Source organism: Sceloporus occidentalis, unplaced genomic scaffold (genome assembly GCF_023333645.1).
Source record: "Sceloporus occidentalis isolate IW3139 unplaced genomic scaffold, rSceOcc1.0.p SCAF_4, whole genome shotgun sequence".
In the NCBI taxonomy this organism is placed as follows: domain Eukaryota; kingdom Metazoa; phylum Chordata; class Lepidosauria; order Squamata; family Phrynosomatidae; genus Sceloporus; species Sceloporus occidentalis.
In genome coordinates, this window is record NW_028316984.1 from 196321817 (window position 1) to 196344801 (window position 22985).

Consider the following 22985-nt stretch of genomic DNA (forward strand, 5'->3'; position numbering starts at 1 on the left):
GAAATTACTGTCTTTATTGAAAGTATTTTGAAATGAAGGCTCATAGACTGTCATAAGGTCCTGCCTTTAGAGCAGCCCTTTGCGTGATGCTGTGTTCTCTCATTTCTAATCCTGTTCATTCAATGCCGTCTCAAGCCTCTAGCAGGGAGAGAAAGAATTGACAGGTGAAGGATACAAATACATTGAATCTTCTGAGTTCTGTTTTTTATACAATGTACTGGCTTCTGTAAAGAAAGACTTATCTCCACAGGTGACTTCTCTTAATGTCTTGTGGACCAAGCATATTTGTATCTTCTCTTTCAACTTAGGGGAGAAAAACACCCGCATGCAATAAACTAGTTTAAATAGTCTATCTAAACAGAAGCAGGGCTGGCCTTCAATTCAGCATACACCACACTCTTTAAAGTATTGCTCATGCAGACCTAATGAATAGTTTAGGAGAATCTGATGCTACAGCAATGCTGAACCAAAGCAGGTATGGACCTGCAGGGTACCCTGAAAGGGGGCACTGCAAACACCACGTGAGAATAAAATAGTAATAGAAAGAAGTGAAATTGAATGTAATATCACTTGACAAAATTCTGTTCAAGCTCGTTCAGTACTAGCTCATGTGTACAGGGCTGTAAAGCAATAGTCTTGCACACTTTCATTACTGTTCAATTAATATCGTTCAGATATTGCTATAGATTCCTGCCTTCCAGGAACCGAGCCAAGACCTTGCTTCTGGGGAGGAATATTCCTACTACATTTGCCTCTTTTGTGAAAACCTGAGTACTAAATTGCCAGTTTGCCTTCAGGAGTCTGAGCTATATAATTAAACAACTCCTGACTCTGCAGTGTTTGGAAATTTTACTTTGTACTTCATGCATGAATCATGAAGTAAAAGTTTTCCTCCGCATTGGAACATGCTGGTGAATTATCAAGTGATGCATCATTTGTTTGAGCTTGAAAACTTTAAAATGTACCTACCTCCACTGCATATGGAATGGTATGCAGAAGCATCTCAAATACGTGGGGTGGCAGAGTCTGTTCGAGGACTTTCAGTAGTTGGTTTGGATGTGTACACACTGAAATGGCATTGGCAAGGTGTTCAGTGCTCTTCGTGTGCTCACCTGTAATTAATTTATTTTCCTGAGTCTTGGGTCTACATGATCTTTAGAACTGCAGAAGACATTTACATTCCAACCTCAGTCAGTATCTGTAGCACTGTCTCAGTATCAGATGTTGCTGCCCTACATCTTGCTCTCTTCACCTACTGTGGGCATATTTCTGCTTGTTCTCATAAGTGAGAGAAAAGACTGGGCAAAGGATCCAGTGGGAGAAAAAGGCAGCCATTATGTCCTATCTTGCTGCTTCAGGTTTTAAAAGTTTAACTGACCCTTCAACCTGGTACCTTCCAGATGCCCTTTCTGATCAGAGTTGCAATTCAACATATTTGGAAAGCATTTGTGTGAGAAAAGCTGGCTTAAGCACAGCATGTATCAAAGGAGTCCCTACTCTATATACATAGTAGTCAGTACCACAATGCTACTACTTCTAAGAGAGACAATTCAGGCAAAGTATCCATACGTCTTACTCAGCATTGAATATATAATTTCAGGTTTCCTAGATACTCCTTACAGTGCTATTAGAAGGTAGGTGTACATTATTAACTGAAGCCTTCTGTGGTTCATATTCATAGCTATTTTCCTACTTCATATCAAAATAAAGCCTGATTGTTTGAACTGATTTAATCTAAAGCATAACGGATACAAATACTGTTAATTCTTTTACTATAAAAAGCTTACTGGTTAATGGATGTTGAATGATGACACTCACCTTAGGGTGAACTATTGTCTGGCAGAGCCTGTTTCAGGGCAGAGGGGGATTCAAAACATTATTCAATAAAACCTCTAAGCCTTCTTGTGGAACATGGCACTGAGCTTGTACCACTGTTGTAGGAATGTATGAGGAAAAAAAGATTTGGTACAACACTCACTCAAATGCACACAGTTTTCTCTCATGACTAAATGTAAACTGCCTTATGCTAAATCTGGGTCTTGATCCAGCTATACTGGCAAAGGCCCACACAGACATTTTCCCCAATCCTGACATGCAAGGTTTTTCAGTGCCTGGGAACTGAATCTAGGACTTGGTGTATGCAAAGCATGCACCCTAGTACTTGAGCATGTCTGCCTCATTTCAATCAGTGCTTTTGCTCCTCACTCCTTTCTCTCTGTCATCCCAATCATTCTCAAAATATCCAAATATTTTGAAAACGGGGATGCTTGAGAGATGAGCAATGATTGGTTAATACTGTATATTCAACATTATTTTCAAAAGGCATATATAAAAAAAGTCTCCACTGGTTTTAGTAAAGTGCTAAGCCATACTGTTAAGGTCTTGGAAACATTGTAGAAAAACAAATGTTGCATTTTCATGGCTTGGCAAGGATGACTTGAAGGTCTCTCATTCATCAGATCACCACAAGTCCAAATTAACTTGGCAGCAGTTAATAATAAAACAAGCTTATGAACTTCTGAAACTATCTCCTCTTAACTAGATAATGTAGATACTAGTTTTTAGAACATTACTGAGTCTGCTAAATTCTTCCTATAATTTCAGACAATTATTGCAAGATACAGGAAACAATAATCTAGTACAGTGGGCCTTGGTATCTGCTGAGTTTGGTTCCAGGACACTCTTGTGGACACCAAAATCTGTGGCTACTCAAGTCCCATTAAATACAATGGCATAGTAAAATAGTGTCCTTGTATGACATGGTAAAATCAGTTTGCTTTTTGGAATTTATATATTTTTAAAATACTTTAAATGCTTGAATCCATGGGTGCTTGAATCGGTGGATAAAGAAGAATCTGTGGATATGGAGAGATGGCTGTTTATGGGTGGCTATGCTTCAAATTGCAAGATCTACTTCATTTTTTACCTTGCACTTTAAAGCCCATCAAGCAAACCAAGGGAGAAGACAGCGATGCAGGCAGGCTGTATCTTTGAGCACACAGTCATCCCGGAAATTCCTGATCAGTACCAGGACCAAGGCAGTAGATTCTTTTACCTAGAAATCTGATCTTGGTTTTTCTCCCCTTAATTTGGCAGATATAAACATAGATCCTGAACTATCTCCAGACTACCCCAACAGATTTTCTAATTTACAGATTAATATATTAATTAAATTTAATTTTTCTGTTCTTCAGATCTTTCCTGGCAATATGAAGTTAACCTGAGCCTCATATAAAATTACAGCTCCAAAGCTATGTTTAGAAATAGCAGAGAGAGGCAGAAATCAAGGCTGTCTTATTAGCAAGATGAGAGCTGTCTCCTGTTTTTCAGTGTCCTTTTTAAAAGAACAAAGTGGATCTCTGGGTTGCGATTTGGCAATTCCATATTTAGCCAAATTTTTAGCTTTTTTTAATTTTTAACTGTCAGTCCTTGAGGGGAAGTACCACACAGAAGAGAGATTATAGCAGCTTCTTTCACTTGCAGAAGCAAATCCTTTACTTCAGTTCTACCTATAATGTTCACAGAGAAGACTACAAACAGATAGGAATATGATTGCAGTTGTCAAAATAATTACCTAGCTCATCTCTGTGATGAATATACTGACTGTGTATGAATAGTAATGGATAATTTTCAAGCAATTTAATATGTGTAAATGTATACATATGTACATAGTTTCTACCACCACTCTTATGATTTCTCTTTTCCTTACCTATTGCCAGCCATTGCTCTGCCAACTGTATCTCTTGCAGAAAGAAATCTTGTAGCTTTGCAGTATCTTTCAGCTTGCGAAACTAAGGGTATTATAAACATTTTCGTCTTAGACAAATTATGCATTGACTGATTAGTCTGAGTGTTAATGAGAAAATAATTCTGATATATATAAAGAAATGTTAATCCTGCAAGTATTTCTATAACCGTGTTTTGTAAATAACTCTAATGCTTTTAACAAGGCTTCTGTCTCTGAGAATACTCTACCTGAAACTGGAGCATCTATAGAACTACCTACCGTCATGTAAGAAAAAATGTGCTATTTCTGACATGGCCTTTGGAGCTGAATACAGTTCCCATCCCTGCCTAATCAGGATTATAGACTAAGGTAGAACTGACAGTTTGTTCAGTTAAATAAGACATTCATCCTGAGTGGAAGAATTATAGCTAATCTCCATATCATTAGTAGCAGGGGAAACTATTGTTAAGAAATGGTGCATTTCTTACAGATGTGCAAAACTGCACCTGTGCAGAAAACCCCCCAGGATCTGACATCTGACCAAGATCCTTTTTGTTAGCAGCCATTAGGAATATAATTCCAAGTTGCAGACCATCTAGCTGCCAAACGCTTGTGCCTTGTAGTTTATTCACAACTGCTTCAACTTTAAGCAGAAAATGTATCTTCAAATTAATGTCACTCCCGTGGGCAGTCACAGGGCTCCACATTATGCCCATGTATGCACAGATGACATAGAACACTTGCTCAGATCCACTCAGCTTGCGATAGATTAATGGCATCTTTATTATCTGGATATGTGGACAAGAATCATTTCAGAAGTTTCACCAAGAATTCAATAACCTTTACACTAGCCACAGGATGGGTTCACTTTCTTGATATTACTGTGCAACTACAAAATAGTTGTAAAATATTACTATTTTCCAATTATTTACTATGCAAAGGGATCTTGTAGCACCTTGGAGACTAACTGAAAGAAAGGTACTGCTAGCATGAGCTTTTGTAGGCTTGAGCTTGCTTCTTCAGATGCATGGAGTGGAGAGTCCAGAAACAGTCCCACGTAGCCCGAAAAACCCACAAAAAAGTATGGATGCAGGGCATGAAAGCCTTCGACTGCATCATGTGTCAGTGACTAGTTAGATGCATGAAGTATTATCTAGTATTTCAGACAGTAGGCCAATTACTGCAGAAAATGTGGTAAGAAACCTTTATTCAGATTTCTCCTCTGGAGACAAAACTGGAACCTATTGATGAATTACCGGTATAACCCAGCCATCCTTTGTTCTCAGCTTTTGTTCTGCAATGGTCATTTTAAGGTTAATGACAGAGCATCCTGGGAGGATGAAGTTTTATTTCAGTACTTTTTGAATATTACTATTTCAGATCTCTTATTTGTAGCTTAATTGTGTGGATACTGGCTTGTTATTTTGTTTGGATATCGACCATGTCTATGAGATAGACGGCAGAAGGGATGCATGCAGCACATGCATAACGTGCTAGGGTTGCAGGGTGTGTGCATGCGCTGCCCCGAGGCAACCCTAGCACGTCGTGGACACGCTGCAAAGGGCCCGTCTGGAAAGAGCGTACGACTGGTTAGTATTTAAGGTGCCATAGGACTCTTTGCAGAGGCAGCATGGTGTAGTGATTTCAGCGTTGGACTGCGACTCTGGAGACCTGGGCTCAAATCCCTACTGGGCCATGGAAACCCACTGGGTGACTTTTGTCAAGTCACACGCTCTCAGCCTCAGGAGACAAACTCCCTCTGAACAAATCTTGGCCATATTCCCACTTACAAATAAATTGCTTTGCGATCCGAATCAATGGATTGGTTTGACAGCGGAGCGTAGTTCACACTACATTTGCCCCGATTGCATTTTCTTGCTGCAAAATAAAATGAAATCACCCACATGTGGTTCACATTGATGAATGAATCAGTTTGAAATGGATCCGCTTCAGCCGGCCAAAGGGCAAATTTAAATCAATTCCAATCCACATCTGGTTCACACTTGTGCAGAACTGATTTATCCAAAAAGACATGGAAAAAATCAGCGTCAAAAAGAATTGGCTTAAAGGGGTCTATCACATGGCCCCCCCTCTCTGAATTGCTTCAGCGATTCAGTTCAAGTGCGAACCAGGGTCATTTAAACAGGTTCAAACCGATTTGCAATCTGGTTTAAAAGGTAGTGGGAATGAGGCCCTTGCCAAGAAAACCCCATGAAAGACTCACTTTAGGGTTGCTGTAAGTCAGAAATGACTTGAAGGCATACAAAAAACTAGGAATCTTTGCCAGGCTAAGGAGCTATCCCTTTAGCAAGGTCCTTTTTATCCGTCACTATTCCACAGTAAGTCTTGCTAAACTGAATGTGAATTACTGCAAATTGAGCATGTATAGGATTGCTGCCTTCATGTGTAACCTTCTATAATATGCTTATACCCTAAGATTTATAACCTAAACTTATTAGTTTTGGGGGGCTAGGAAAGAGAGTCACAGACATAAATAAGATGAAAGCCTATTATTATTATTATTATTATTATTATTTGTACTTCTTAAGATAAGAGTTGGTCTTCTGTTATGTTGTTGTTGTTGTTGTTGTTGTTGTTGTGTGCCTTCAAGTTGTTTCCAACTTGTGGCGACCCTAAGACCCTATTATGGGGTTTTCTTGGCAAGATTTGTTCAGAGGTTAGATAATGCCTTCCCTATAACATCCTTGCAAATATTAAGCTGTATTTTAAATTTAATATACCATCTTGAAATAGGGTTTCCAGTTCAGGACGGTCTCAGGCCCAAAGATTTCAGGGCCAAAACCAAGGCTTAAGGAACAACCCCTTGTGGTATTACAAGATTGGTGATACCACTAAGTATGATACATTAAGCAGTAACCACAATTGCACACATTATGCCATTCTAATCAAAAAGCACTAATAAAATGAGGAAAATGTACACCCAGATACTTTGCGAAGTAGCATTGTTGCCCTGATCTTCCACCCTGAGGACTGGAGAAGAGAGCCCAGGACCAGGCAACCCTAAATGGGAAAGTGGTATAATTTCCAGTGATAGAGAGCTAGTGTGGTGCATCTGGTTGAAATATTGGACAGAAATTAGGAGATCCAGGTTCAAGTCCCTACTAGCCATGAAACTCACTCATTAGGTGATAGTTTTTGGTAAGTTTTTCGGACTATGTGGCCCTTAACATGTCAGCCACAGATGCTGGCGAAACGTCAGGAATAAACTCTTCTAGAATATGGCCATATAGTCCAAAAACTCAGAAAAAACTATGGATGCCGGCTGTGAAAGCCTTTGACGTCTCAGTAGGCAATCTTTAGGAAACTATTTTATCTCCGCTTGACCACCTTCACATGTTTGTTGTGAAGATAAAGCAGTAGAGACAGCAGAGCCATGCATGCTGTCTTGAGTTCACTGGAGGAAAGGTGGGCTATACATGAAAATAATAAATAAAAGTGATATTTCACCTTTGTATCACGTTCTTTGGCCTTTTCATTCTCTTTTCTTCTTTCTGTAAGAATAACATGGAAGTTTCTACATTTAAAATTCCAGAACTGTGAAAACTTTAAAGCTGGATCACATGGTCATTTGTTTTCCAATTATGAATTCTTTTGAATGTAAAAGACTAATAACAAGCAATACAAGACATCTGTAACTGCCACTCCTGGTATCCTTTGACCACCCAAATGCAATTTTTATGAATCATAACCACCTTGAAACAGATCAGCACACAGCAAGAACAACAGCAACTACCTACTTTGGGGGACCCCAGGGAGCTATAAATGTGACTAATGACTTTTTAAAAGTAGCCTTCAGATCTTGCCATTGGAAGGAATGTGGGCGGCAAATAAAATTACATCCAGGCATTTCTTCAAAGCAGGTGAGCGCCTAGGTAGTGCTTAGTCACTAAACTTTAGCATGTGTTTAAAGATGCCCATGTATGTGCAAGTTTTTCAAGTTGACCATTTGGGGCTGGAAAAAATGTTTCTAGCTGCAATCTGCAGTGAAGAAATAATATAATTTGACATGGCTTTAACTGCTATCTCTAAATGCTATGGAATCCTGGGATTTGTCGTCTGTCGTGATACCAGAGCTCTCTGAGAGAGAAGGCTAAATAGCTCACACAGCTGCAAATCCCAGAATTCCACAGCACTGAGCCATGGCAGTTAAAGCGATGTCAAACTGTGTTATTTCTGCAGTGCAGATGGAGACCTTGACCTGAATTTTGAGGGGGAGATGTGAGGATTCTGGGGGGGTCTGGAAACCACCTCAGAGCCACCCTTTCCCAACTCAAAGGGTAAGACTTGTGCTGCAAAGGAAAGTGTCCTGCTCTTTAATTTATAGGTTCTTTCATCTCAAAGAGCAATTTAAACTCCAGCAGTTACTTCAACAATTAAAGTTTTTTTTCATCTGAATACTAGTAACTGCATCAAAATTAGCAGGTTTTGCATTTTTCTCTGACCCCAGCCAGCAGTGCAAAAAAGAACAAGTACTTTATTTCTGAAGCTGTTCTTAAGAGTAAAATGCTATTTAAGAGAATACGTGTGAACACATTTTATGACGTGACCAGGGGTCCTATTTGTTTGTTATATTTATTTCAAGGATTTATACCCTGCCTTTCTCCCACAATGGGATTCAAGGCAGGTTGCACTCTGCTTTTCCAGGGCATGTGCTACATTTCAACCTTCTGTCCAGGAGGAATTCCAAAATGTCCTCAATTTTACGCATGACTAAGAAGCATGAATTTATATTCAGATTAGTGTTTTTAGCTTTTCTTTTGTAGTATCCTACATTCTTATTGAGCGTCTTACACTTTTCCGTGCCTTGTTCTCCTTTGCAGTTATGACATCTGGCCACCCTCAGCTACCCATTTTCTAGCTCTGGTCTCTGGTAAGCCAGTCTTCCAAATTTTATTTTGGAAGGTTTGCAGGCAATGCTTTTTGGTACAAAAAAAATGTTGCTTGTGTGAGTTGGTTTGAATTATCCTTCTTCATGTTTCAGATGTTTTCCTTTTGAGATCTGAAATCTCTGAGGTTGTCATCTCACACATACCTATTTAGGAATAAGCATGATTGTGTATTAAGGGATTGCTTCAATTTATCACAGGAGTTTATCACACAAAGGAAATCGGGAATATATATTGTGAAATATCTTGGAAAAATCACGTAATTCTTTTATATACACTTAACAAGATTCCCTTTTGCCAAAAAAAAATAAAGAAAGAATGTCCTGTATTTTGGGGTGTGAGTCCTTCAAAAAGCCATAATTCTGTCAATTATGAATGATAAACCAGATATCTGTATTTGAACGTTGCTTAATGACTTTAATCTATAAGGTGGGTTAGTATGTATGTTGCAGTGGAAGAAAATTACAAGAGGCATTGTTCGTAGGGAGATGTATTTGGGAAATGTGGGTAGAGAGAGTGTCTGTTAAGAGACTCACCTGAGATTAATTGTAATACAGGTGGATTAATAACGCTTTATTAGCTTTTTGTAGAAAATAAGATGTTTTTGGTAAACCTACAATTTCTTTATTAAGTAGACTATAAAGAGGAGGAGAGATATAAATGGAGCATACGTTTATAAAAGAAGATGGGAAGTCACTCTTTCCATTCCTCTCTTTTGCAATTTCTCTTTCTCCCCGCTTGCCTCGTTCTCCGCTTCTCTATCATGTATTGATATTGGAAAATTCAAAAATAATTTAATGTAGAGATACAGTTGAACTGAAAGAAATTATAAAAGATCTAAAGTTAAACTGGCAAAGAGGGGAAGATTAAATAACTTGTCTTCGTTTTTGGTTTGTTTGTGAATATTATTTTTTAGTTTGAGTTTGTATTAATTTAGAGATTCGGTTGAAATGAAGGAGACTATAAAATATGAAAGTTAAACTGGAAAGGAAAAGGAGAGGGATGAAAGTCATTTATATCTCCTTTTTGTTTCTTTGTGTGGATTTTTTGTTTGTTTGTTTGAGTTTGTATCAATTTAGAGATTTGGTTGAAATGAAAGAGAGTGTAAGATATAAAATTATACTTGCAGAGGGGGAAAAGAGGAAATGATTTGTATGGGGTTTTTTTTGTTTGTTTGTGTGTGTGTGTGTGTGAATTTTTTGAAGTCTGAATATTATGTACGGAGAGCTGAGTGTTATGTACTGAGCATTTGTATTATGGTTTTAAAGACTGATTGATTTAATAAGGCTATTTGTAATTTGTAAGCCGCTTTGTGTCCCAACTCTGGGATATAAATAAATATAGTAGTAGTAGTAGTAGTAGTAGTAGTAAAAATATATTTTAAAAAAGAATTTAAAAAGAAATTATAGACAATCCACTCATTTTACCGAGAAACACATGTTTAACTGAAACTAATACTTTGATTTGAAACGTAGGCAGACCATAAACTTCTTAACAGCTATTTCTATGAATTGTGAGCCTGCAATTCTTGCTGTTTTGAAAACTGGCAACACAACATGAGGGCAAGTGAAACTGTGTGTGTGTGTATGTGTTTCTGTGTGTGTGTTTGTGTCCCCTTGTGTCTTTTTGTTCTATTGTCAACGTCACACCTCTGAAGAGGCGCTGTGGCACAACTTTGGTGCCTGAATCTGCGTCCACACTGCAGGAGTAATCTGGTTTGACCCCACTTTAACTGCTATGGCTCAGTGGTATGAGTTTTTTGGGGCACCAGAGCAAAGAAAAAAGAAAGCTCTGGTGCCCCAACAAACTACCATTTTCACAGCATGGAGCCATGGCAGCTAAAGTGGTGTCAAACTGGATTATTACTGCAGTGGATGCAGCCTGAAGGGAAAAAAAATAGAAGGCCCACTTTCCTTGCGGCCTCCTGAGGCGACCATTCCCAGAATCCCATAGTACTGATCCATGGCAGTTAAAGAGGTGTCAAACTGGATTCTTTATGCAGTGTGGATGCAGACTGAGGAGGGAAAAGGTGCACTTCACTCATGGCCTCCTGAGGCGACCATTCCCAGAACCCACAGCGTTAAACCATGACAGTTAAAGGTCCAAAACATACTGCAGAATAACCCTGATTGAGACCGCTTTAACTGTCCTGGCTCAGCGCTAGGGAATCCTGGGGATTGTAGTTCATTGTGGCATCAGAGCTTTCTGACAGAGAAGGCTAAATGTCTCATGAAACTACAGTTCCCAGAATTCCCTAGCTTTGAGCCAGGGCAGTTAAAGCAGTGTCAAACTAGATTATTTCTGCAGTGCGGATGATCTTGAAGTGGAAAAAGGCGCTTTCCTCAAGGCCTCATGAAGCAACGGTTTCTAGAATCCCATAGCACAGTTAAAGCGGTGTCAAACTGGATTATTTCTGCAGTGCGGATGCAGCCTGAGGCCTCCTGAGGCGAAACCACAACCATCTTCACCACTCACTTTCCCTCAGCCTCCGCTTGAAGTCAGGGGCGCCTCGCCGTTTGCGGTCGAAATAAAGGCAGTAGCCCAGCAAGGCTAAGCCGCAGGCGCCTGCCAGGAGCCAAAAGAGAGCCTTCCGGAAAGACATGGCCGCCCTCGGGCCACTTTCCCCAAACCTCAGGCGCTTGTCTTAACCGCAATTGTTCCCACACAAATACACAGCCACCACAGAGCGAGGATAAAGCCCTCCTTTCCTCACATGCACAGCTCATGTGTTTGCACACTGAGAAGGGGTCAGTATGGCCAGAGGGCCTAACTGAAAAGGAGGACAAGGCGCTTGCGTTTCACGAGAAACGGAGGACGTGACCAAACCAAAGGGGTTTATCACACTAGAGGAATCCCGCGGGGAAAACGGGAGCTAAATGAGATTCGAACTTTAAATGAAACTTGAAAATTTAGTATTATTTATTTAGCTTATCACACTATTTAGTTTATCACACTAGGGACTGCCCAAGTGAAATAACGCAAAGTTAATCCAAATGCAAAGCAGAGAAAACGGAAGCTTTTTCTACTTTCGGATTGTTCCGAGAATAAAAAAGCTGCTGGTTTTCTCCGCTTTGCATTCGGATTAACCTTGCGCTATTTCGTGTTAACAGCATCGCCATGTGATAAACTTTGGGCCTTTTCGGGTTTTCTCTAATTTAAATCTTGTTTAACTCCCGTTTTCCAGCAGGATTTCCCTAGTGTGATAAACTCCAAAGTTAAAAAGGCTTAAATGTTGATTTAGATTATAAGGCTGAGGGTCTGAATAACTATCCGTAAGCCGCTCTGAGAGCCGTTAGGGCTGAAGAGCGGGGTATAAATACACTAAATCAATCAATTAATTAAAATTCATGCTTCTTAGGTCCAGAACACACAGCAGAAATAACCCAGTTTGAGACCACTATAACTGCCCCTTGGCTCAATGCTAGGGGAATCCTGGGAACTGTAGTGTTTGTGAGACATTGAGCCTTCTCTGTCAAAGAGCTTTGGGGCCACAATGAACTACAATTCCCAGGATTCCCTAGCACTGAGCCAGGGCAATTAAAGCAGTCTCAAACTGGGTTATTTCTGTAGTGTGTTTTGGATCTTAGTCCTGCTCAAAATGGAGGCCCCTTTGGAAACTAGTCCTGGACGGAAGGTTGAAATGGAGGACGTGTCCTGGAAAAGGAGGATGTCTGGTCACCCTGAGGAGGGATTTCTTCTTCTTCTTCTTCTTCTTCTTCTTCTTCTTCTTCTATTTTATAATAATAATAATAATAATAATAATAATAATAATAAATTGTATTTATATGCCTCCACTCCACCACAACCAATATTTTATTTATATCCTGCCTTTCTTCCAATATAGGGACTCAAGGTGGTGAACAACAAGTATAAAGCAATACGATTTAAAAACCATACAACGATATTAAATATATATATATATATATATATATATATATGTATGTAAAATTTAAAAACCAGTTAGACAATTTTAAAAGTTAAAACAGTTATAAATTAAAATACGACATGTTAAAAATACAAACCATTAAAATTTTATATAGATAGCACAACATTAAAAACTAATTAATTTAATTAACAGATTAATTTAATTAAATTTGTTTCTCCTGAGGGAATTTTAATGGCGACAAAACCTGCCCCAGTGTTTAAAAAGTGAGGGAGAATAAGGGTGTGAGAGAGGGAAGAGTTTAGGAGGACATTTTGAGGTTTGGGTTGTTGCTGTTGTTGTACGCCTTCCAAGTTGTTTCTGACTTATGGCGACCCTAAGGCCCCTATCATGCGTTTTTCTAGGTAAATTTATTCAGAGAGGGTTTGCCATGGCCATCCTCGAAGGCTGAGAGAGTGTGACCCAGGGGGTTTCCATGCCCCAGGGTGACCCGACATCCTCTTTTTCCAAGACATGTCCTACATTTCAACCATCTGCCTAGGAGGAATTCCAAAATGTCCACCATTTTGAGCACAATTAAGATGCATGTGTTTATATTTATATGACTATTTCTAGCTTTTCTCTTGTAGTCTCCTTCATTTTTTCTTGAATGTCCTACATTTTGAATGTCCTCCTTTCCGACTGTGTAGGAAGGGGTAGCTAATACCCCAGAGATGGTTGTTGTTGTTGTTGTGTGCCTTCATGGCTTATGGCGACCCTATAATGAACCTGTAATGGGATTTTCCTGGCAAGATTTATTCAGAGAAGGTTTGCCATTGCCTTCCTTTGAGGCTGAGAGCATGTGACATCCTCAGGGTCACCCAGTGGGTTTCATGGCCAAGCAGGGAATCGAACCAGGACAGGATCAATGTTCAAAATGACCTTAACAGATTAAGAAACGAATTTCAACAGAGAAAAATGAGGCAAAAAAATAATAATAAAATGCAGATATAGGATGGGGGACACCTGGCTTAAGGATACAACGTGTGAAAGAGATCTAGGAGTCCTAGTAGACCATAAGTTGAACATGAGTCAACAGTGCGATGCGGCAGCAAAAAAGGCTAATATGATTTTAGGCTGCATCAATAGAAGTATAGTGTCTAGATCAAGGGAAGTAATAGTGCCACTCTATTCTGCTCTGGTCAGGCCCCACCTGGAATATTGTGTCCAGTTCTGGGCACATAGTTTTTTGTGGGGGTTTGTGGGCTATGTGGCCATGTTCTAGAAAAGTTTGCTCCTGACGTTTCACTTGCATCTGTGGCTGGCATCTTCAGAGAATGCTGGCATGGAAGAGAGTGGAGTGTATATATGAGTGTGTGTGTGTGTGCGCGCGCGCGTCTGTGTACACACACACACATATACATACATACAGTGTGTGATCCTGGGTAGGAAAGAGTGATCTCCATGTTAATCTGTGTATTGTTCTGTTGTGGATGGCCAGGCCTCAGGGTGGGAGGATATGCAAAGAGGATTAGTGTCTGCTTAATTAGTGATCATTGTCTGCTGGGACAAAACCCTGGGTGGTTTTCATTTGCATTTGCTGTGTCCTGATTTTGCTGTTTTTCAGCACTGGTAGCCAAATTATGTTCACTTTAAGGGTTTCTTCTTTCCTGTTGAAGTTGTCCAGGTGTTTGTGGATTTCAATGGCTTCCCTGTGCATTTTGACCTGATAGTTGTTGCCATGGTCCAGAATTTCAGTGTTTTTAAACAGCATTTTATATTATTATTATTATTATTATTATTATTATTATTATTATTTATGGTATTTATATCCTGCCCTTCAGCCCTAATGGCTATCGGAGCGGCTTACAATTTTTATTTTTAATTAGACGGTTCCCTGCCCTCAGGCTTACAATCTAAAATATTATGCCCAGGGTGGTTTGTGGCATGTTCTGCTACTGCTGATTTTTCTGGCTTGACCCAGTCTGCAGTGTTTCTCATGTTCCTTGATTTGTGTTTGGAGACTGCATTTGGTGGTCCCTATGTAGACTTGTCTGCAGCTGTATGACGGCCTTGCCATCAACAACAGAACAATACACAGATTAACATGGAGATCGCTCCTCCCTGCTCAGGATCACACAGTATATATACACACAAACACATACCCCACTCTCTTCCATGCCAGCATTCTCTGAAGATTCCAGCCACAGATGCAGGCAAAACACCAGGAGTAAACTTTTCTAGAACATGGCGGCATAGCCTGAAAAAATACAAAAAACTATGGATGCCAGCCATGAAAGCCTTCGACTTCACAGGTTGGAGCATGTCCAGAGGAGCGCCACCAAAATGGTGAAGGGTCTGGAAATCATCCCTTATGAAGACCAAGCTGATTATGTTTAGCCTGGAAAAGAGATGGTTAAGAGTTGATATGATAGCCCTGTTTAAGTATTTGAAGGGATGTCATATTGTGGATGGAGCAAGCTTGTTTTCTGCTGCTCCAGAGAATAGTATATATAGAGCAATGGATTCAAACTACAGGAAAAGAGATTCCACCTCAACATTAGGGGGAGCATCCTGACAGTAAGAGCTGTTTGACAGTGGAACACACTCCCTTGGGAAATGGTGGAGTCTCCTCCTTTAGAGGTTTATTAAACAGAGGCTGGATGGCCATCTGTCAGGAGTGTTTTGTGTATTCCTGCATGGCAGAATGAGGTTGGACTGGATGACCCTTGGGGTCTCTTCCAATTCTACGGTTCTATGCCTGCTTGGATCTCTGGGATCTCTTTCCATGCATGGTTGGATCCTTTCTAGATTACTGCACTACACTCTTATAGTGCTGCTATTCCACTTTAACTGCGCTGGCTGCCTCCTGTTACATTCTGGGATTTGCAGTTTAAGGGGGAACATTTAGAATTCTCAGCCAGAGAGCTCCTAGGCCTCACTGAACTACAAACCCCAGAGTGCAAGAGGAGCCAGCCAGAGCAACAGAAGTGGGATAGCAGCACTATAAGCGTGTAGTACAGTAATGTGGTCGCTTGCAGAATTTTGAGCATATTTTGCTTGTTTGGGAGATCAGTGCTATGGTCCTATACTTGCTGCAGCCTCTCGTGTCTCCTTTTCTGTGGATGGGGATGTATATTGATCACTTCCAATCTGTTGGCCATTGTTTTGTTTTCTATGTCTGTTGACACATTTTGGTTACTCCGTTGCAGCAAACATGGCAGTAGGCTCTCATAAATGTAATTAGCCTACCCTGTTTTTGTTTTAACTTATTGGGCCACACTATTAATTAAAAAAAAAAAGTTAAAATCTTCTATCAATACATCCATTTTCCAAAAAGGAGCATAGATTCTTATGCTTTTTCTATGTATGCAATTGCAGCTTGGTTTAGTAGCAAAACAGCCTCATGCTTAGAGTACTGGGAATCAAGCACGAATCACACCTGGGAATGGTCCAGCCCTCCAGATTTTTATTAAACTGAAATTCTCAACAGCCCCAGCCAGTACATATCCAGAGTTAAATGGCAGTACTGCAGCCAAAACACTGTGAGTTTGAGCCCACAGGGCTCCAGGTTGGTTCAGTCTTCCATTCTTTCATAGGTTGATAAAATGAGGACCCAGCTTGTTGGGGGAAATTGGATTACAGATTGTAAACCACTTAGAAAGCTCTGAGTTCACTGATAAGCAGTATAGAAATGTAAATGCTATTGCTATATCCAAGGGAGAACACTGGGAGCTGTATCGGTCAGATTGTCAAGGGTTAAAGTCAGCACACTGGGAAATGCTTAGATGTGTGTGTGTGGCTGACCATGAGCATCAAGCCTGGGAAGGACAAGGCTGATCAAGCACAGCTGATGCTCACAGCCTCAAGGACACTTTGGTGCCTGTGTGCACTTGTGCCTGGCTGATGTAACATCTGACTGGATTGCACAGGAACTCACTGAGTTTGGGAGACCACATGGTCTGAAGGGTATATAAACTCAGGGGCTTCCAGTAATTGCTTGTGGGTTGTAGTAGGAGTTTGGTATTCGTTTGTGATCTGTATTATAGCACTGTAAATAAAGCACTTCGGGAGACTTGGCTTGTCTGTCGTTTATCAGCTGAAGCCTGGCATCGGTTGCTGTGTGTCCCCGGAGGTTCCTGCATTTCTTCAGTTCCTGGAAGACATCCAGCTGCTGTTATCTCTACTGGGAGCTGGAACCACGTTTCTGAATTTGCCAGCTTACTCTGCCATAAGCCAACATTGGCTACAGAGCTCAAATGAGTTGCTGACAGTATCCCAACATCTGGAGCTCCACTCAATTCCCACATCAGCTACTATTGAAGGCTAGAGATGAGAACTCTTCTCCACATTTTCAATTGGATTAGAACTGACCAGTTGCTATTTTAACAATTAAGATCAATCAACCCTCACTAAATGTTCTAATAACATGCAATACCAAGATCTTCATAATTTTAAAGTAGTAGCTTGAAATGTAAGCATGTTTCCTTGTCTCAAGGCACTGCACACAGGGTGAACATTTACATAGCAGAAATGCTGTCTCCATGGGGCAGCTTTTGGAAAGCAGGACTATATGCAAGTATATCCAGTTGTGAAATATAGTCCAGTTTGCCAAAGAATCTTATGACTGTACAGAGTGTACTGATATACTCATGCATAAGTCTAGACATTTTAGATAAAACATTGACCCAAAGAACTGGTGTTGACTTATCCACAGGTCACTGTAAGTACTGTACTTTCTCTTCATTGAAAAAGAAACCATCATCATTTCCTGGAGAAAGACAAGAGTGTGATCTGTCCTGGAAGCACTGACTGCCCTCTACTCTCATCCATCCAGTCTTTAGGGTGAGCACAAACAGATATGCCTGCTGGAATTTTGCCAGGTTTTTTGGCACTGTTTTCCTTTGCCCCATGCTTTACATCCTTTGTTACATGCCCTTCCCTCAACAAATCCATTGGCCATATCAAAATTCATAATTTTGGCCTCAAAACCTGCCCTCAGCTTATACACAAGGTCGACTTATACTGTACTTGAGTATATACAGTACATGTGTGTCTTCGAATCACCTGTTGACTTATGACAAGCCCATGAATTTCTTAGGGGTTTCTTAGGTAAAGAATACTTAGATGGTTTTGCCAGTTCTTTTCTCTGAAATATAGCCTATAGCACCCAGTATTCATTGGTGGTCTCCCATCCAAGTACTAACCAGGGCCCACGCTGCCTAGCTTCCCAGGTCAGGTGAGAACTCATGCCTTTAGGGTATTTAGACAAGATGATCCCACAGACACTGCCATTAAGAGGGAGAGGGATTTCTTCCAGTCTGCCCTTCCCTTGCAGGCTTTCTTCATAGTTCATTGTTCTTCTGAAGGATTCCCTCATATTATGGAAATTTCAAGGGGGCTATAGGGGAAACCAATGAAATTGCTTACTCTCCTCTTGTTAGAAGAGGTCTGCTGGATAAAAGCAGAGCCAGGTCAGAAGGCTTGTGTGACAGCTGTGCCTCTTCCTTGGGTTCTTGCCACAGTAACAAATGCCTTAGTCACATCTTGTTTGGATTACTGTACTGTATTCTATGCAGGGTTTCCTTTGAGGAGTGTTCAGAAGCTTCAGCCAATCAAAAAAAAATTGCAGCCAGATTGCTAACTGAGGTTGGCTACAGGGAACATAGAATCACAGAGTTGGAAGAGACCACAAGGGCCATCCAGTCCAACCCCTGCCGTGCAGGAACTCACAATCAACAGATAGCCATCCAGCCTTCTTTGCATATAGCAGTTGTTACAACAGCTCCACTGGCTCCCCTTCCAACTCCCAGGCAGAATTCAGAGTTGCTGATGACCTATAAAGCCCTGTAAGATTCATATTGAAGAGAGCCAGCATGGTGTAGTGGATTGAGTGATGGGCTGCGACTCTGGAGGTCAGGGTTCAATTCCCCGCTAGAGAATAAAAACCCACTGGATGACCTTGGGCAGGTCACACTCTGTCGGCCTCAGAGGATTTGACACAGGGTCGCCATGCATCAAAAAATGACTTGGAGGCACACAACAACAACAGCAAACACTTCAGGTCCAGGTTATATGAGGGTTATCTTCTGGGAAAGCCCTACTCTCCATCCCACCCCCCTCGCTGATAGATTTGGTGGGAATGTGGAAGAGAGGCTTCTCTATGGCTCTCAGACCTTCCTTAATATCTTTCCACAAGGCAACAAAACCTTTTTGTTCCAGCAAGTCTTTGAGAGAGGATTCTTCGGGGAAAGCAGGCCTTATATAAGGGGATGGACTTTAGCCGTTGCTGCTGTTTTAACTGGTTTCACTTTTATGATGGATTAATTGCTTTTGAACTTCTGTAAGTTGTTCAGTTTTAATTATGTTTGTTCAAGTTGTTGTAAACCGCCTCAAGTCCCAAACTGGGAAGAAGGCAAATTATAAATAAATATAACCATAATAAGCAAACAATGTGTGGCTGGTTCTCAAATAGTGCAAATGTTAAGCATGCTAACACGTGCCCCACATTTTTACTGTAGTTACAATGCCTTTTATTATTAAGGCTGTACAGTCTTCCCTCCGCATTCACGGCTTTGAAACTCAGTTTTGATCATTCGTGAAGGCATGGCCCCCACATGCACACACACTCCCCCTTCTCTCCATCCCCTCCATGCCGCTCTGTAACTAGCCCAGCTGAACCAGCTACAGGGCAACAGCAAGAGGAAAGAGAGGGAAGCTCTTGCTTTCTTTTTCTTTCTCCAAGGCTTTCCAGGGCAACAGGGTCAAGATGTGCTGGTTTCATACACAGGCTCACTTTATGCAGCTTTCAGCTTATGCTGCTCACCATGAAAGGCAACAGCATGCGCGCCCATGTTGTGCGTGCCATGCTGTGCAGCATGCACAAGCTCCATTGTTTTAAATGGTGCTTAAGCATCCGTGGAATTTCCCTTACAGATCCCGCACGTAAGGGAAGGGAGCCCTGCATAAGGGCTTGGGGGAGGCTTCTCCAAAGGCTTTTCAGGGCAGCAGCGGCCAGAGGAAAAGAGAGCGAGTCCCCTGCCTTCCTTCTGATGCATCAGAGAGCAGAGGCAAGCCCTCTGGAGCACTGGAAGGGAGGTGGGGGAATCTATCTCGCACTTCTCTCTCTCTTCCTTGATGCCTGAGAGAGCCTGAGGAGGGTGAGAGCAGCGTGTGCTTCCTTAGGATACCGGAGAGCTCACGCAAGCTCTCTGAGACTTGGAGGAGGGAAGAGAGGCAAGCATGCGCATGCTCTTCTCTAACCCTTCCTTGTCGCTCTGAAACTGGGGGGGGGGGAGGAGTTATTCGTGAAATTTTCAAATTCACGAGGGTCCTTTGCCCCTAACCCTTGTGAATGCAGAGGGATGGCTGTAGTGAAAAGTTTGCTCTGAAACATCTGTAACACACTGTGAAGTCATTATCTTCTATCTGGTCATGACGGCAGGTTTATAAAACCACTTAAAAATAAAATAAAGCCTATGTTTAAAAACATAACCTTTATTAATGCTCTCTCCATTGAGCTCCATTTGTATCATACATCGAAATAGCTCTGCTTAAGAAAAGACAGAAAAGTGCATTTTTACAAGAGTACTTTTTCCTTTAGTTCTCTCTGAAAATGGAAGGAATGGGAATCACAAATCGACAGAGTGGTAAAATGAAACTGCAGGAGGCATTAAGCGTCAGCTACACGGCCCCTTCACAAGTCTCTCACAGCTGAGAATGTCAGATTTCGTGAACTTTCAGGATCCTGACAGTCTCGATAAATCTGTTATAACTCTAGAGCATATTAACAAGGAAAAAGGAAGAAAGCCCCTTTTCAATGTACAAAGGTGGATTTTTAAAAATTGATTTAAAAAAATCACTTTATACACAATGTATATGCAAACCTTCTTAAATACATAGTTTTGGGAAAGTTATTTACAAACTGTTTTCAGTCTGTGGGACAATCCACAGCCAAAGCAGTCATGCTAATTCTTTTGATGAGACGCATCTCAACTTTGGCAGCAGTAAGATTCATTTCAGCAATACAGCAAATGAAAAAAGTGGGACAAAGCATTGTGAGGGCAATGCCAGTAAATGTGTTCCTTAAAAGCAACAGAAGTACTAGGACTGCTAAAGTTTTCAAGACAGGTTATACTTTAATCCAGATGCCAGATTACAGTTTTACACTGCGAAAGGTTGAACAGACAAAACCACTTCATATACAGGTATGGCTAATACATAAAGCCGCCTATATATGGATTTATTTTTTAAGTGGCAGGTATATTTTATTGAAAGAGTGAACCTAACAAGACTTTTTCTCCCCTATTTTATTATTTTTTTAAAAAATACATAAAAATACAACATCCAATGTCTGAATAAATATATTTAACAAGTCGCAAGATACCTTATTTTACACAAAAAAATTCAGCTTTAGAAATCTTGTTAAATAACTTCATTGTTATATATTTTAATTTTTTGCCTTTTTGTAACAAAATAAAAACTCTGAAATTACATAGAAAAAGAGACAAAATACATTTGTCAAGGGATAAGATAGTCCACTGAAAACCTATTCACAATTCCACTGTAAACATTAAACATTAAAATATTTGCATAATCATGTGCTCAAAAATCCTATAAAAAGTGGAAGACTCGTTACAATGGTAGTTTCCAGTCAACTACACTTCCTTTCACAATTTATTTTGTCCAATTTACACCTTTAAAACTGGGCACATTGCTGAATACATACTTTGGCAGGTCTGTATAGCAAGTGCTTCTTCAAAAATAAAATAAAAAATAAAAAAATGGGACTCTCACTCAGGATTAAGATACAACTTGGTGAAGAAAGTGCAGCAGTAGCTATTTTCAGATGAGCCTATCCTGATGCAATTTGGTGTGCTTGCTCTTTTTTCTTTATTAAAAAAAGCAAACTTCCTTGTAACACCCAAATGCTAAATTGGATATCTGTGTTTCCAAATTATACTAAGTGCCCTTTTTCTGTTTTAAAGGGGGGAAACCCTAAAAAGCACAAAGACAGAGCTGTCTAAGTGCACCCATACACCTTCCATTGCCAAGTAGCTTAATTAATCTCCATAATAAAAGGTTTTTTTTAAAATCCACAATGACAAAATGGAGGAAGGGGCACCAAGCGGAGGAGAGACAGACACAGTCCAGCAGTGGAAGAGTATACAGAATATACTTGGCAATGTCAAATCAGCTGAGTGCTTTCTATGGTATTTCAGGAGTTCTGTCCATGACAGCAACATGCTGCTCAAGGCAGAGAAGACCAGTATCACCTGCATTCAACTGCAAGCACGTTCTGTGGAGGAGAGGATGACGAAGGGCTCATTCCAGTGTCTGAAGAGCCAGAAGACATGGACGCTCCAGTGTGGGACACTGTAGAATATGGAAAAAAATAAATAAACATTATCTAGCCCCTTCGCCAATAGGGCTGCCCACTCCCTTTGATGGATCTTCATTAAGACATTAACCCCCAACTGCCCTACTTTCTGATAACCTCCTGAAAAAGCTTTCCTTAGCTTTAATTAATTACCAGCCTACTAAATTGGAATCAATAAAATCTCTTCAGTGAGCCCTCAAACATGAGATCATTGTTCCTTACTCAACTAGAGATATCACTGAAGTAATACTTTGTAGGGTTACGGATGAAATATTCAACAAACACCACACTAATTTCCCATTAACATTATGCCTAAATGTCCCATATAAACGATATAAAAGTTTCATCAATGAGGGAGAACTTGCAGATCAAGAATTGGTACACAATATTTCTAACAAGGGTGCTGATGCAAAAGGTTGTATACCTCACAATGACTCAACTTGCCTTCTCGGTCTTTCTTTTTCAACCGTTTTCTTCTCCTGTCTATGGTGGCTACTTCAGACTTCAGAGACATGTAGTATTTCCTGATTTCTTGCAGTTTTTCCTGGAGAAAGGAAATCCTCTCTGTGCTGCTCATGTTGTCCAATTCATCTTTAAAAATCAAATGATATATTTTAAAATACCCAACTTTAGCAACTTAAAAGACTTTTTTAATGATTGTAAATATTAGGGACAAGTAAGAGAAAGTAACTGTCAGCTGACGCCATTGTGACAGAAAGGCAGGATATATAAATCCTTGAAATAAAGTAAAATGAAATGAAATGAAATACAAGAAGTAATAAATTATCATCACACTAAACACAACTGTATTTGGCACAGAAAACCAAATATGCAGCAGGCATATATATTTCAAAGTTTTAAAAAATGTGTGAACTTCATCTCCCATGGTGTTTATATTTAGCAAAAAAGAAATAATTTGCCTTAAAAAAATAATACTAGTGTATTGTTTGTAGTGTACACAACATAATCCATTTTTTCTCCACAAGAGAAAATCTCTACCACTGTGTCAAAAATCATCAATTTCAACGACCAACAACCTTAAGCAAAAAAGTGTGCCATGTGAAAAGTGTAACACACTTCCTCTGGTCAACATGTCCTTGAGTAAAATTA

At 40.3% G+C, this 22985-nt stretch overlaps 2 protein-coding genes across 4 annotated transcripts in view; both read right to left on the minus strand.

Annotated features, from left to right (window-relative positions):
• Position 1: 1 nt before the first annotated feature.
• TOMM20L (translocase of outer mitochondrial membrane 20 like) lies at positions 2-11656 on the minus strand. Its single transcript, XM_089522805.1, has 5 exons — positions 11110-11656; positions 7196-7239; positions 3710-3791; positions 970-1112; positions 2-138 (listed from the first exon to the last, which is right to left on the minus strand). The coding sequence occupies exons 1-5, from the start codon at positions 11234-11236 to the stop codon at positions 106-108; spliced, it is 429 nt and encodes a 142-aa protein (XP_089378931.1). The 5' UTR covers positions 11237-11656; the 3' UTR covers positions 2-105.
• An 8321-nt stretch (positions 11657-19977) lies between these two features.
• ARID4A (AT-rich interaction domain 4A) overlaps positions 19978-22985 on the minus strand; it is an 85218-nt gene continuing 82210 nt past the window's right edge. For all 3 annotated transcript variants that reach the window (XM_089522813.1, XM_089522812.1, XM_089522815.1), the window contains 2 exons: positions 22320-22466; positions 19978-21871 (listed from right to left, as the gene is read on the minus strand). In XM_089522813.1, coding sequence (XP_089378939.1) covers positions 21768-21871; positions 22320-22466 — 251 coding nt within the window. In that variant the 3' untranslated portion in view covers positions 19978-21767. The remainder of the gene's footprint in view (positions 21872-22319; positions 22467-22985) is intronic.